The sequence below is a fragment of the Mastigoproctus giganteus genome, chromosome 1, assembly GCF_048544385.1.
Source record: "Mastigoproctus giganteus isolate SK-2022 chromosome 1, ASM4854438v1, whole genome shotgun sequence".
In the NCBI taxonomy this organism is placed as follows: Eukaryota; Metazoa; Arthropoda; class Arachnida; order Uropygi; family Thelyphonidae; genus Mastigoproctus; species Mastigoproctus giganteus.
The window spans coordinates 251902391-251916552 of record NC_143575.1 but is presented as its reverse complement, the minus strand read 5'-3'; the positions used below and the strand labels follow the sequence as shown (position 1 = coordinate 251916552).

Below are 14162 nucleotides of genomic sequence, written 5' to 3'. Positions count from 1 at the left end.
ACAGCCAAACAGTGTGATACATATTGGCATGCTCGTACCCATTTCTTCCCCCCCCACCACACACACACACTATCCTGTCGTGCATGCTTGCTATCTAAGGGCACATGTTTATATTTATTTGTGGCACCCAAGCCACAAATAAATATAAATTTTGAACCAAACTGCATAAATTAATATTAAACTATTTTGTAGTTTACAAAAATATACCTATGTAAATCTACAGATGACATCACAGAATTTTTAGTGTGAATCTCCTGGAACATTTTTGTGAACCCCTGGGGTTTTCAAACCTCCACTTGAGAACTGCTGGTGTAAACCAACAATATTACTTCAGCTGTAAGCCAGTACCTGAACTTCTGGTACCACTTCCACCAGTTGTTCTTGGACATATGCCATCAGATCCTGAATCTAATGTATCTGATTTAGGGGATGATATATATATATAGTGATATATTGAAAGTGTATAGGAGAAGGCTGTTACTATTGAATCTATGGTATACACAAGAAGTTAATAAGATAAAAATCAAGAATTAAAAGAAATGAGGTAACAAAACAAAATATAAAGAACTAAAAGAAATGAATATGAAATGAGATAAAATAGAATAAAGTGAAAGTAACTAAATTAAAATAAAATAAGATATCATATTGCCGTATAACTCATAATTTTGATGTCTCCCTCAGAACTGACGGAGTAAAACTATGTTGGTAAAACATAGTTTTACTCCGTCAGTTCTGAGGTAAAACTATGGATAGGATTTACAATCATTAATAAGTCATTAATATAAAAGAGGAAAAGAGTGGGATAAAGAACTGAACCCCGGGGAACACTAGCATTAGTGAAGAAGTCAGAAGACAGAGAAGCCATCTACCATAATCTTCAGTGAGCAGTCAGAGGGAAAACTGGATATCCAATTACAAAAAACAGTTGGCATAAATTAACTATTGTGACAGAAATTCACAAAGCTGGACTACAGCTGTTTACATGCACTCTACAATCTCACGAGAGATTTAAATCTATCCAGAGGGTGTGTAGTGCTTTTAGTATCGACTGAAATCCAAGAATGTGCCGGTCTCACGAAGTCTTTATAATATTGACATCATGAAAAAAAAAGAACTGATTTCCCATTTTATGAAGAAGTGGAAAATGGGGAATAGTAATAAATAATCAGTGGCATGTCATCTTAGAATGCAGGATGTAGCTCTGCTTGGGCCCATAAAGTTTCGGGGAAGGCCAAAATGAAAATAGAAAAATTAATATATTTCACTAAAAAAAAAAAAAAAAAAACATTCAACCAGAGCTTATGCTGACACGTCACTGGTAACAATATTTTATTATTTTCTTTTGCAATTTTGAAAATAAACTGCACCTTTTACTTCTATAAAGAAATTTCACTACTATAAAGTTGTAAATAAAGGAGGCATTCAAATATTTGTAAATAAAGGAATATTATTATTAATGTAGCAGTTACGCATGTGGGTAATCATAATTTTAATATAAGAAAGAGATACAGATTAAACTTCTACTCATCTGAGAAACTAATATTATGTTAAGACTGCTGACATGCTCTTTGGCCCATTTCAACCAAGCTTGTACAGAGAAATAGAGTGGGCCAGTAAATCAGAATGTCTTATAATGGGGGATTTTAACTTCATAGATATTAACTAGAACTTGTGTTTGGTCACTTGTACATTAGCAAGATTTTTGTGGTTTATTGAATGATTGTTTTTTGTCGCAACATGTTCAAGAGAGAGAGAGAGAGAGTAAGTAATACTCTTGATCTGGTTATCAGCAGTGATTATCCGTGCATTAAGAATTTGCATATAAAGAAACCACTAGGTGGCAGTTGGGCACCTCTGTGGGCAGGAGCAGCAGTGCATAGCACACGCTTCTTGATCAGACCGGGGTTCGAGCCCGTGACCACCAAATACGGAGGATGCGGAAAGGTCAGGGAATGACCACCACATATTCCCGGAGCAATATGGTCTTAGTTGCTAATGCTCCTAAAAACCAAATAACAACAACAACATTCTAGAATATAAATTTTATAGCTTTTTAATGTTGTTATGGGCATTTTGAACATGTTGCAAACTACATGAATAAATTGGATGAATAAACATAACAGGATGAATATTCTATAATGTTTTATTATTTCTGTCATTTTATTATATTTGTGTAAAGTCAAACCATATAAATATTTTTATAATCTTAATATGTTGAAACTTGTAACTTTAATAAACAAATATAAGTAAAAATGAATGAAATTAGATTAACATATCACAATTTCTTTATCCCATAATATTCATTCATCCTGTTTACTTGGTGCTCTTATTTTGTTCACGTATTTTGCAGTGTATTCAAAATGTTGATAGTGATATTATTTATTTCGTAATATAAATTCTAACACAAATACAGCCACTCCCTGACTTACATAAGGGTTGCGTTCTGTGGAACTCTATGTAAGTCAGAATTTTCCTAAATGCTTATGCAGCAATTTTGATTGAAGCAAAAAAAGAAATGTTTGAAGAACATGTAAATAGAATTATTTATTTAATTTTTTTATCTCATGCGCAGGAAAAATTACAAAAATTTCAAATTTATAAAATTACAAAAAGAGAGAGGAGACAGGCATAACATCAGCAAGTTTTACCTTTTGAGCGTCGTTGCCAGAATCAACTCTCCAGCTTATAAACACACCACTGCAGAAGTTGAGGGCTGTGGACATTTAGAAGGGATTTTTTCCAACACATCACAAAATTTCTCTGCAGCTGCAGAATTGTCACTGGCAACTTCACCGCATACTTTAATATTTTGGAAACTGGCACGATGCTTGAACCTATTAAACCACCCGTTTCTTGCCACCAACTTGGCTTTGGGTTTGCTGTACTTATCATTAATACCTTCATAAATACTTCTTGCTTTTGCTTCAATGGCCATTGGACTCAGGGGCACTTTCTTCTGAATCTAATTTTACATCAATAGTATTAATAGCTTTTTCATCTTCGATATAGCACCTAAATGCTGTTTTGTGATCACTGTTGATCTTAAATGCATTGATCCTTTAACATTTCTTTTATAGATGCACTGTTCCTTAAAATAGTATTCACTGTTGAAGCAGTGAGACCTAATTCCGTGCAATAGATGACAAACCTTGTCCTGCTTTGTACTTCTTAATTAATCATCTTCATTTCTAAATCAATTTTATTTCATTTCCTAGCACTGCCAACACTTGCACTTTCTGTTGGCCCCTTTTCCTTTGCCATTGTAATAAGTAAATAGAAATGAAGAGAAGATTCTGAAAATTTATTTATGTTTTTTATATGATTGAAGATTTCAGTGAAGGGGAACTCATTTCACCATAATACCATAACATAAAAACCCACAGAATTCCAGTTATTGGTATTATTGCAAAATGCAATAAGATCGCGTTTACTACCAGTTTATAATAGATCAAGCTAACAGAAAAGCCCAATAAACCGGAAAGCGCAAATTGTTTTTATTGTTTTATGGTTGTAACCTCCAGAAATGTATTTTATAAAAATATCACGAAGGCGTTCAAAATTGGTTCTTATAATGGAACATATGATAACAATGAAAGTGTAGTGCAATTTCCATTGTAAAAATTTCCTTTTAGAGAGATAAATATCTTAGTTATATAGCAAAAATTTCAACTTCCGAGGTCTTGGAATGAATTACCAAAAAAAAAAATAAACAGTGTGTTATTGGGTTCACATTACATTATTTTCACGATAGCTCCATTTATTCCTATGTGATGCAAAATACATTTCTACGATTTTTTTAAGTTTGCACCGGCCAGCAAAAACTTGCGTAAAGTCGAATTTCTAAGTCGAGTATTACATAAGCCAGGGAGTGGCTGTATATTATTTCATAAGGACATTGGACTTTTTTTTTTGCCCAGTATCCTTATGAAAGTGATCATAATCAGCAATAAATATTGCATCTAATAAACAAAAGACTATATAGAGAATTGCATAACATGCATATCTAGTGTAAGGTTCCTTAAAAAAGACTAGTGTTAACAGCTGCACATAAAAAAGCACAGCTAATTTGGGCTAAAATGCATAAAAAGTGGACTGTTAGTGATTGAAAATCTGTGATGTCTGATGAATCCAAATTTTACCTGTGCTCTAATAATTCCAGGCACAGAGTTCACAATAGAACCAATGAGGCATTTCATTTGGACTGTGTGTAAGGTATCGTACAAGCCAATGGTAGGTGAGTGATGCTTTGGGGATGATATGACTATTATGAAGTTGGTTCTCTACTTGAAATACCAAGATGAATCACTCTGGCTATACAAATGTTCTGGATGATCAGGTTGTGCCTTTGGCTGAACATTTGAGGGACACTCGTGATTTCAATACTCCTGCATTCCAGGATGACAACTGTCTGGTTTATGGGTCCTCTACTGTTTTGAACTGATATGAGGAAATGGAAAGGCATTTTAATTGGCCAGCCTAATTGTCAGATGTAGAAAATGTATAAAAACTGCAGTCATTATCAATCCACTGCAAGATGGGCCTCCTCAGCGTTGAGGGAAATCAACCTTAATCTGCCACACTGGTCAAGTGCGGGTTGGCAGATCAACCGTATTTAGCAGTCAGGGGCTTGAACCCTATCTACTCAAAGAGCCTGTGCTACTGCACTCCCGCTCCTGGCTGCTCTGCTACGGAGGCCTTAGAGAATGTGTAGGACTATCTTAAATTTGCAGACCAAGTTTGCAGACGATACAAAGGTTGGCAGGGTTGTCAAGGACACTACTGACACTATGCTGCTGCAACAGGATCTGGAAAGGTTGAGCAGATGGGCTGAGAGGTGGCAAATGAAGTTTAACATTGACAAATGTAAAGTACTACACATGGGAAACAGCAACCCCAGAGCAACGTATCAACTCTGTGGTACTACACTGACAGTGGTAGAGAATGAAAGGGACTTGGGGGTGGTTGTGCAGGCAGATATGAAGTTCTCTGAGCAGTGCAGACGGGCTGCAAGAGTAGCTCATGGAGTATTGTCAATGATATACAGGAATTTTTCCAGCAGGGATAAGGAGGTGATTATTCCATTGTATAAGGCAATGGTCAGGCCACACCTAGAGTACTGTATACAGGTCTGGAGGCCTCATTTCAAGAAAGATGTAGAGGTGCTGGAACGAGTACAGAGAAGGGCAACAAGATTAGAGAATGGAACAAAGAGGTGCTGTTACGAAGAAAGGCTTAAGTTTTGCAAATTACAGTGTCTGGAGACTAGGCACCAGCGAGGTGATCTGATAGAGGTGTATAAAGCCTTGAATGGTTTAAGCATGCTCAATGCTGATGGGATTCTTCCTCTAGCTCAGAAAAGTCACCTGAGAGGGCATAAATTCAAATTGAGGAAAGACAGATGTAGGATAGACGTGCGGAAATTTGCCTTTAGCCAGCGGGTGGTTGGTTGGTGGAACAGACTTCCATCCCTTGTGGTGGAGGTTGATAGCCTAAATAAGTTTAAGGCTCAGCTGGACAGGTATTTTGAACGAACAGAGGGGTGAAGTGGAAGTGGGTTTTTTTTTTTTTTTTTGGCTGATGCTGCATAAGCTTGCTTTCTTGCATCAAATGCCTCTACTAATGCTAATGCTAAATGGAGAGTGAAAACACAACAATAGTATCTATGAAACATGAATTAATTATGTGCTTAATTGTTTTCATGGCATAATATTGATATAAGCTATTTAAGGGGCCTAGTTGAATCCCTAGCAATGAGCATTCATAAGTGATTCGAGCTAAAGGAGGAGGTGTTGCACGTTAATTAAAAAATGACAGAGGTGACTAAAGTTTTGTCTGAGGTGCTTACAATAATAATAATCATATTGTTATTATTATTATTTAATTTTTTATTATTATTATTTTTTTAGCTATGTATGTATATATATAAAAAAGTTCTATTTTTCAATAATTCCCCCTTTTTTTTCCACCCCTCTCTATCTTTCTTTCCAGGAGACTCTTCTGATCAGAGCTGTACGAATGTGCTGGCTACACTTGCAGCTTTAGCAGAAGCAACAGCTCCAAATGCAAGTATGTATTTTATTATTTATAAATGTTAACTGTGTATTTTGTGGTTAATAAGAGAAAATATCTGGGGAGGAATTCTCCAAGAAAAAATTGCCAAGGGAAAAAAATCCATGTTAAAAAAAATCTATATTATGAAATGAATTGTGTGCTTCAATAAAAGAGCCATTTCATATGAAATAATACTGGTCGGCATCAATTTCCTCCCTGAAATAATTCGACAGATTCTCATAGGAAACATGTTCAAAAACTTAGATATGTGCTTAAAAAAAGTTCTCATCACCCTCAGTTTTCAAATAGCATAGGTTAATAACCGAAACCCATATTTTATCTGTTTATTTTTTTCATGAACAATCAGGAGATTTATAGAGCATTCAGGAGCTTTCTACAACATTCGAGAATGTTTCAGAACATTCTAGAATATTGTTACTTGCGGAAGAAAGGTTGGGATGTTCTACTGGTCGAGAAATTTCAAAACAGTTCTCTGGAAACATTGTGAACCTTGCAGAAACTTCTCTACCAGTATGTATATAAGTCGGTTCCACACCAAGCAAGCATTTTCCTATTTTAAAAAGTGTATGTGTTTCAGAGAGTGAAATAGTGAACAAGTGTTTCGTTAAATTTGTGTTTGTAAACAAGTGTAGTGTGCATTAGTGTAAATCATTGTTTAAATTAGAAATAGAAATCTACATTTTCTTAATTGTGTTCTTATGTGCATGTATTTAAATATGTTGCATTCTTGACAAAATAAATAAACCTGATAGCTTTTGCTACATTTGCAGAGAAGTGGTATTAAAATCACAGCGGAAGCCACTGTCACAACTTGTGAGAAAAGCCATGAACTCTATTTTGGATGTAAGGTTGGAGATCAAGATAAAGTAAGAGTGTAGTAGTAATAATAGAGGCATGTGATGCAAGAAAGCAAGCTTATGTAGCATCAGCAAAAAAAAAAAAAAAAAAAAAAATTTCACACATCCATTCCCTCTAAAAGTTTGTCCCGTTCCTCTTTGAATTTATTTAAGCTGTCAGCTTCCACAACGACAGATGGAAGTTTGTTCTAGCAATCAACTACCCACAAGCTAAAGGCAAAATTCCGCACATCTATTCTACAACTGTCTTTCTTCAATTTGTATTTATGCCCCCTCAGGTTCGTAATCTGAGCAAGAGGAAGAATCCCATCAAAATTGAGCCTGCTCAACCCATTCAAGGCTTTATACGCCTCAATCAGATCATGTCACAGGTGCCTAGCCTCCAGATGCTGCAATTTTCAGAACTTAAAGCCTTTCTTGGTAAGAGCACCCCTTCGCCTCTCCAATCTTGTTGCCCTTCTCTGTACTCGCTTAAGCAACTCTACATCCTTCCTAAAATGAGGCCTCCAGACCTGTACGCAGCACTCAAGGCGTGGCCTGACCAATGCTTACCTTATACAAAGGGATGATCACTTCCTTTTCCCTACTAGCAAAATTCCTGTATATCATTTACAATATCCCATGACCTACTCTGGTACTGCACTGCTCAGAAAACTTCATATCTGACTGCACAATTACTCCCAGGTCTTTTTCATTTTATACCACCCTAACTCATGCTCAAAGACATTAACAAGCTGCTTAGCCCACAGCTAATATGGGATAAAATGCTTAAAAAAATGGACTGTTGATGATTGAAAATCTGCGATGTCTGACGAATCCAAATTTTACCTGTGCTCTAATGATGCCAGGCACTGAGTTTGCAGCAGAATCAATGAGGCAGTTTATTTGGACTGTGTGCAAGGTATCATACAAGCTGGTGGTAGGTCAGTGATGCTTTGGGGATGATATAACTGTTATGAAGTGGGTTCTCCACTTGAAATATCTACCTGGATGATCAGGTTGTGCCTTTTGCCAAATATTTGAGGGACACTCATGATTTCAATACTCCTGCATTCCAGGATGATAACTGTCATTAACAGGTTGGCTTAGCCCATAAAAGAACAGTTAATATGGGCTAAAATGCATAAAAAGCAAAAGTAACATCAATGCTGTTCCGGTGATATGGCAGGAACCTTTCAGACCACATAAATGATTATTACTTTTGCATGACCAATATTTCTGGTTTTCTGTTAAATCCAAGCATAAAGTAGAGTATCTCAACATGCCTTCTGCTCTAAGGCAGGTTATGGACTTTTCTCTGATTCAGAATTGGAAAAAGGAGTCTCTAGAAGATGCAGAATCCAGAATGAGTACAGATCCAGACTTTTTGACTTTGATACTGCAAAGCCACATCTGATTACTCAGGCAGAATTGAACAGTTTGATCAGAGATTTAGACCTCTCCAAAACCAAGGCTCAATTTCTAGGAATCACTGACTCAACAGTGATTCCTAGTAATTAAAAAGAGTGTCACGGTGTCTTTTTTATAAGAAAAAGCAATCTAACATAACGACCTATTACTCCATGCATGGTACTTTGGTTTATTGTAACAGTATCCAGGAATTAATGAAAGAATTACATCTGGAACACGTCCCTGAGCAGTGGAGGCATTTCATTGATTCATCCAAGGTCAGTTTGAAAGTAGCTTTACTCCATAGTAGAAATAAGTATCCATCTATACCATTGGCCCCTGCAGTTCACACGAAGGAAGCATACAAGAACCTACAGGTTCTTTTGCAAAATACAAAGGGTACTAGGAAAGTTTTGCAATATGACGCAACGATGAATCACAGGAAGCTGCTTGTTGCTGCATGTTGAGACATGTTCATACGTGCATAGTAGCCGCCGCGCCAAGTCGATGGGCTCAGTTATTCATTAGTAGTGAGAGTGTAAAGTGCTTGCGATGGCATCGTGGTCACGAAATGAGATAAGGACAGTTTTGCGGTATAATTTCGTGCGTGGTTTAACCATAGACCAGTGCTTAGAAGAAATGACTCTTGCACTAGATGATGATTGTCCACATCGTACAACGATATTCAGGTGGTATAGAGAATTCCAAAGGGGAAATTTCACTCTGGAGGATTCTGAGAGGCCGGGAAGGCCACGAACGTCAGTTACGGAGGAAAACGTTACTGCTGTGAGGAAAATGCTTGACGAAAACAGGCGAGTGATCTACCAACAGATAGAGGATACTTTGGGCCTAAATGCACCAGCAATTCGTTCGATTCTGTAAGATCATTTGCACGTGAAGAAACTTTGTTCTCTCTGGGTGCCGCATCAACTGACTGAAGAGCAGATGACACGACGTGTGACTTGGTGCCGGGAGATGTTAAAAAAGTTTGATAAGGGACAATCTCGGTATGTGAACAACATCGTGACAGGTGACGAGACTTGGCTGTACTATTACGATCTGCCGACCAAGGCTCAAAACAAAGTTTGGGTCTTTGATGATGACGACACACCCGTAATTGTCAGAAAATCCCGATCTGTAAAGAAGAAAATGATGCTGTATTTTTCAAATCGAGTGGAATTGTGGAACGTGTCGTTTTGGACACGCAGAAGACAGTCACAGCTAAGTGGTATACTGAACAATGCCTGCCTAAAGTCATTGGATCTATGAAGAACCTGCGGCCAAAGTCAAGAATGGACACCTGGTACCTCCATCACGATAATGCTGCAGCTCACCGCGCCAAAGCCTGCACCGAATATTTGACCACGACAGGACTGAAACTTCTCGAGCACCCTCCCTACAGTCCAGACCTTGCTCCCTGCGACTTTGCACTGTTCCCGCATGTGAAAATGAAGCTAAAAGGGAGGCGGTTTTCCAGTGATGAGGACCTTCTACGGGCTTGGGACAACGAGTGTGCTTTACTCCCTAGTGAAACTTGGCAGAACTGGTTTAAAGATTGGTTTCGGAGGATGGAGAGGTGTATTGAATGTAGAGGAAATTACTTTGAAAAAATTAAATAAACAAAGTTGTATTGCAAAACTTTCCTAGTACCCTTTGTATTTGCTATCAAGAAATAATTTTTTATGTGAGTGGAACAGCTGAGTGAAGGATTGCCATTACAGTAAAAAAAAAAAAAAAAAATTGCTAAACTGTTAAGAAACTACACCATGCCAGAAAAATGTAGCATATCCTCCTTTGGTTGATAAGTCAAAAATCAATTTACTTCCATTGCACATCAAGCTAGGTTTGATTAAAAAATATTTGTGAAAGAGATGGACAAAAAAAGAATTTTCCTGTTTGAGGCAAAGTTTCCTTGAACCAGTGTAGCCAAGATAAAAGAAGGAATTTTTATGGGTCCTCAAATCAAACTTCTATTCCAAGATAAGGAATTCACTAAAAAATTAAATTCTACAGAGATAAGAGCCTAGAAGGCATTCAGAAACATCTGCCGGAACTTTTTAGTCAATGAGAAATCACAAAATTATAGTGAAGTTGTGGATGAGCTAATTTTAGTGTACAGAGAGTTGCATGTCATTAAAGCTTCATTTACTACATTCCCATTTAGACTTTTTTTCTTAAACCTTGGGAGTGGTCTCTGATGAACATGATGAAAGGTTTCACCAAGATATTTCTCAAATGGAAAAAAGATACTAGAGAAAATGAGTCCAAATATGTTGGCAGACTACTGTTGGAATCTCATACACGAGAGCCGACCGGGCTAGCCGGGTGGGTCAAGTGCCTGCCTGGCAACCCAAAGGTCGCGGGTTCGATTCCCGCCTCGGGCCTGGATCAAAGTACTGCAAAAACCTTGGGAGGTGCATTATGGCCACAGAAGCCTATGCGCCAACAACTATCCAAAAAAAAAAAAAAAAAAAAAAATCATACACGAGATGCTAATGGACAATTATAAAAGGCAAAAAATGATAAAATAAGTGTTTTGTTATCAGATAAACATTTTTTTATAAATAGAATAATATTAATAGACCCATTGTCAACATTTAGTACTGTATGTAACATTCTCTTAAAATGTATGAAATCTTTTTTACTAGAAACTTGGTTTTCGACTTTAATCCCTTCTTTAAAAATTGGTGGGTGTTACAGCAATATGGTTGCCATATTTGAATTCAGCAATGTCAAATTTATGAGAATCACCCCCGAATTTTAATAGGGTGTGAAAAATTTTTTTTTTACCAACCAGTGTTATCATTACTTTCCCTTTCCTAACTTTTACCCAACAGCCTTTGGAGATAGGAACTATATTCTCCTTATACCCTTGTTTAAAAATCAGAAATGTGTATGAATCATAAGTGTAAAATGTTGTTTGAAATTATCATTACTTCCCTTTATGAAATTTCCCAGCAACCTTTTCATGTCCTTGTTTAAAAATCAGAAGATAAGTGTTTCATTAATGTGAACATTTATGAAAATATTTTTGCTGAAATTCTTTTTCAAATCAGCAGTCTTTATGGATATAGCCTCCTTTGTGACCTTGCTGAGTATTTGAGTAAATGTTTCTTTTCAGCCTTGCTGAAAAGCAACATTTACTCTAGGATCAACAGATCTAGACGTTATATATAGCTTTTTTAGGGGGAAAAGTGATATTTTGATCATTTGCATTTTATATATAAAAAATAATATTATAATTATATATATATATATAATATTATTTTTTAGTTTATTCAAAATAGTATGGTCAGAAACTTTTGTTTTATCATCTAAAGCTCATTAAAACACATTAAGATAAACTTCTTTCAAAAGGTTATTTTTGTCATAAGTTAATGAATCATTTGTAAAAATTTTATTTTGTGTATTAGCCAAGGAATTAGAATGTAGTGATACAGATAATTCATTCAGTCATTAGTACTGTAAAATCTTGTTACATTGAATAGCATTTTAACAAAAATTTCACTAGAACAAAAATATTTTTAGACCCCAGCCAACTTCCCTTATTATTAGTGTTTTGTGAGTCTCATTTTAACAAAATAGTTTAAATGAAAAATTCAGTACAAAAAAAAAAAAAAAGATTTTTTTCCCCCTCATTGCAGTACTCTCATTTTTGTTGCGCTAAAGTTGAATTTTTGTGTTAATGAAGGGAAAAAAGTGTAAACATTAAAACACAAAATTGACTTATTAATACGTTAGAACCTGGATAAGAAATTCCTGCATAAGAAGTTTTCCTCTCTACTAGGTTTGGTTTCTTAAGTCCTGATTTCAACTCTATATATTGTAATGTAATATTTTCTCACATAAGAAGTTTCCCGGTAAAAGGTTTACTCACATAAAAAGTTTGTGATAAAGAATATATGGAGTATTCACTACCTCCAATAAGCAACGGTTTGCCAGTGGAGAAGATTAATGTTACTTATCTGCTGAGAAATGGTACCTATTCGAGGTAGTTCAATATCAGGGCAACTCATTGTGAAGCCATTCACAATGTGAGATATCACAAAAACGATGACATTTCACCTACTTCGGTGATTTACTACGAACTAAAATGATGCTTGGTACTAACTTGTTTGATTAGTGAATTTTCTGTAGTCTGAGGCTTTCAGTGCTAAAACCTTTTTTAGTATAAACATTTTGATATAATGGAAGTGACATATTGCAATTGTTTTCATCGATATCCATAATTGGATAGTGTCTGCCATGTGAAGCCCAGTGATGCATTTTCCATTAAGTTAGCATTAGCATTAGTAGAGGCATATGATGCAAGAAAGCAAGCTTATTCAGCATCAGCCAAAAAAAAAAAAAAAAAAAAAAAAGACACACACCACTCCCATTTCACCCCTCCGTTCGTTCGAAATACCTGTCCGGTTGAGCTTTAAATTTGTTTAGGCTATCAACTTCAACAACAAGTGATGGAAGTCGGTTCCACCAACCAACCACCCACTGGCCAAAGGCAAATTTCCGCACATCTATCCAACATCCGTCCTTCCTCAATTTGAATTTATGCCCTCTGAGGTGATTATTCTGAGCAAGATGAAGAATCCCATTGGCATTGAGCATGCTCAAACCATTCAAAGCCTTATACACCTCTATCGGATCACCTCGCCGGTGCGTAGTCTCCAAACTCTGTAATTTGCAAAACTTAAGCCTTTCTTCATAAGAGCAACCCTTTGTTCCATTCACTAATCTTGTTGCCCTTCTCTGTACCTGTTCCAGCAGCTCTACATCCTTCTTGAAATGAGGCCTCCAGACCTGTATACAGTACTCAAGATGTGGCCTAACCATTGCCTTATACAAGGGAATAATCACCTCCTTATCCCTGCTAGAAAAATTCCTGTATATCATTGACAAGACACCATGAGCTACTCTTGCAGCTCGTCTGCACTGCTCAGAGAACTTCATATCTGCCTGCACAATTACCCCCAGGTCCTTTTCATTCTCCACCACTGTCAGTGTAGTACCGCAGAGTTGATACGTTGCTCTGGGGTTACTGTTTCTCATATGTAGTACTTTACATTTGTCAATGTTAAACTTCATTTGCCACCTCAGCCCATCTGTTCAACCTTTCCAGATCCTGTTGCAGCAGCATAGCGTCAGTAGTGTCCTTATCAACTCTGCCAACCTTTGTATCATCTGCAAACTTGGACATTAAACTTGATATCCCATCATCAATATCATTCATAAACACCGAAAACAACAACGGACCCAACACTGAACCCTGAGGAACTCCACTAATTACAATAGTCCACGTTGAGCAGTGTCCATTGATTACCACTCTGTCTTCTGCCACTCAACCATCCCCTTATCCATAGCAGCAATTTGCCTCCAATGCACACACTGCTCCAATTTGTGCAGCAGTCTTCCATGTGCAACAGTATCAAAAGCCTTTCTAAGATCCAGATATATAATATCAAAGTTATTCCCTGCATCCAGTTCTTTTGTGACTACATCATAGTATCCAATCTAATTGGTCAGGCAAGACCTGCCCTTAGCAAAACCATGCTGCGTCTGAGCTATAACTGAATTCTTGTCTAGATGATCCTGCACTGCTTCTTTAACCAGTGCCTCCATTAATTTACCTGGAACAGAAGTTAAACTAACAGGTCTATAATTACTTGTGTCAGCCTTTGATCCTCCTTTGTGAATTGGGGTTACATTTGCACATCTCCAGTCTATGGGTACCTCCCCTGAGTCCAAAGAAGCTCTCATAATTATGGCTAAGGGTTTGCTTACTTCCTTTGTGCCTCCTTTGATGAGATCTATCCTCCTGGATAGATCTCATCCACCCCAGGTGCCTTT

The 14162-nt window shown here is 36.9% G+C and overlaps 1 protein-coding gene across 5 annotated transcripts in view; it reads left to right on the top strand.

Moving 5' to 3' along the window:
- Nucleotides 1-14162, top strand: part of LOC150091757 (uncharacterized) — a 144778-nt gene that overhangs the window by 88858 nt on the left and 41758 nt on the right. For all 5 annotated transcript variants that reach the window (XM_090385585.1, XM_090385582.1, XM_090385581.1 and 2 more), the window contains one exon: nt 5989-6066. In XM_090385585.1, the coding sequence (XP_090241711.1) occupies nt 5989-6066 (78 nt within the window). The remainder of the gene's footprint in view (nt 1-5988; nt 6067-14162) is intronic.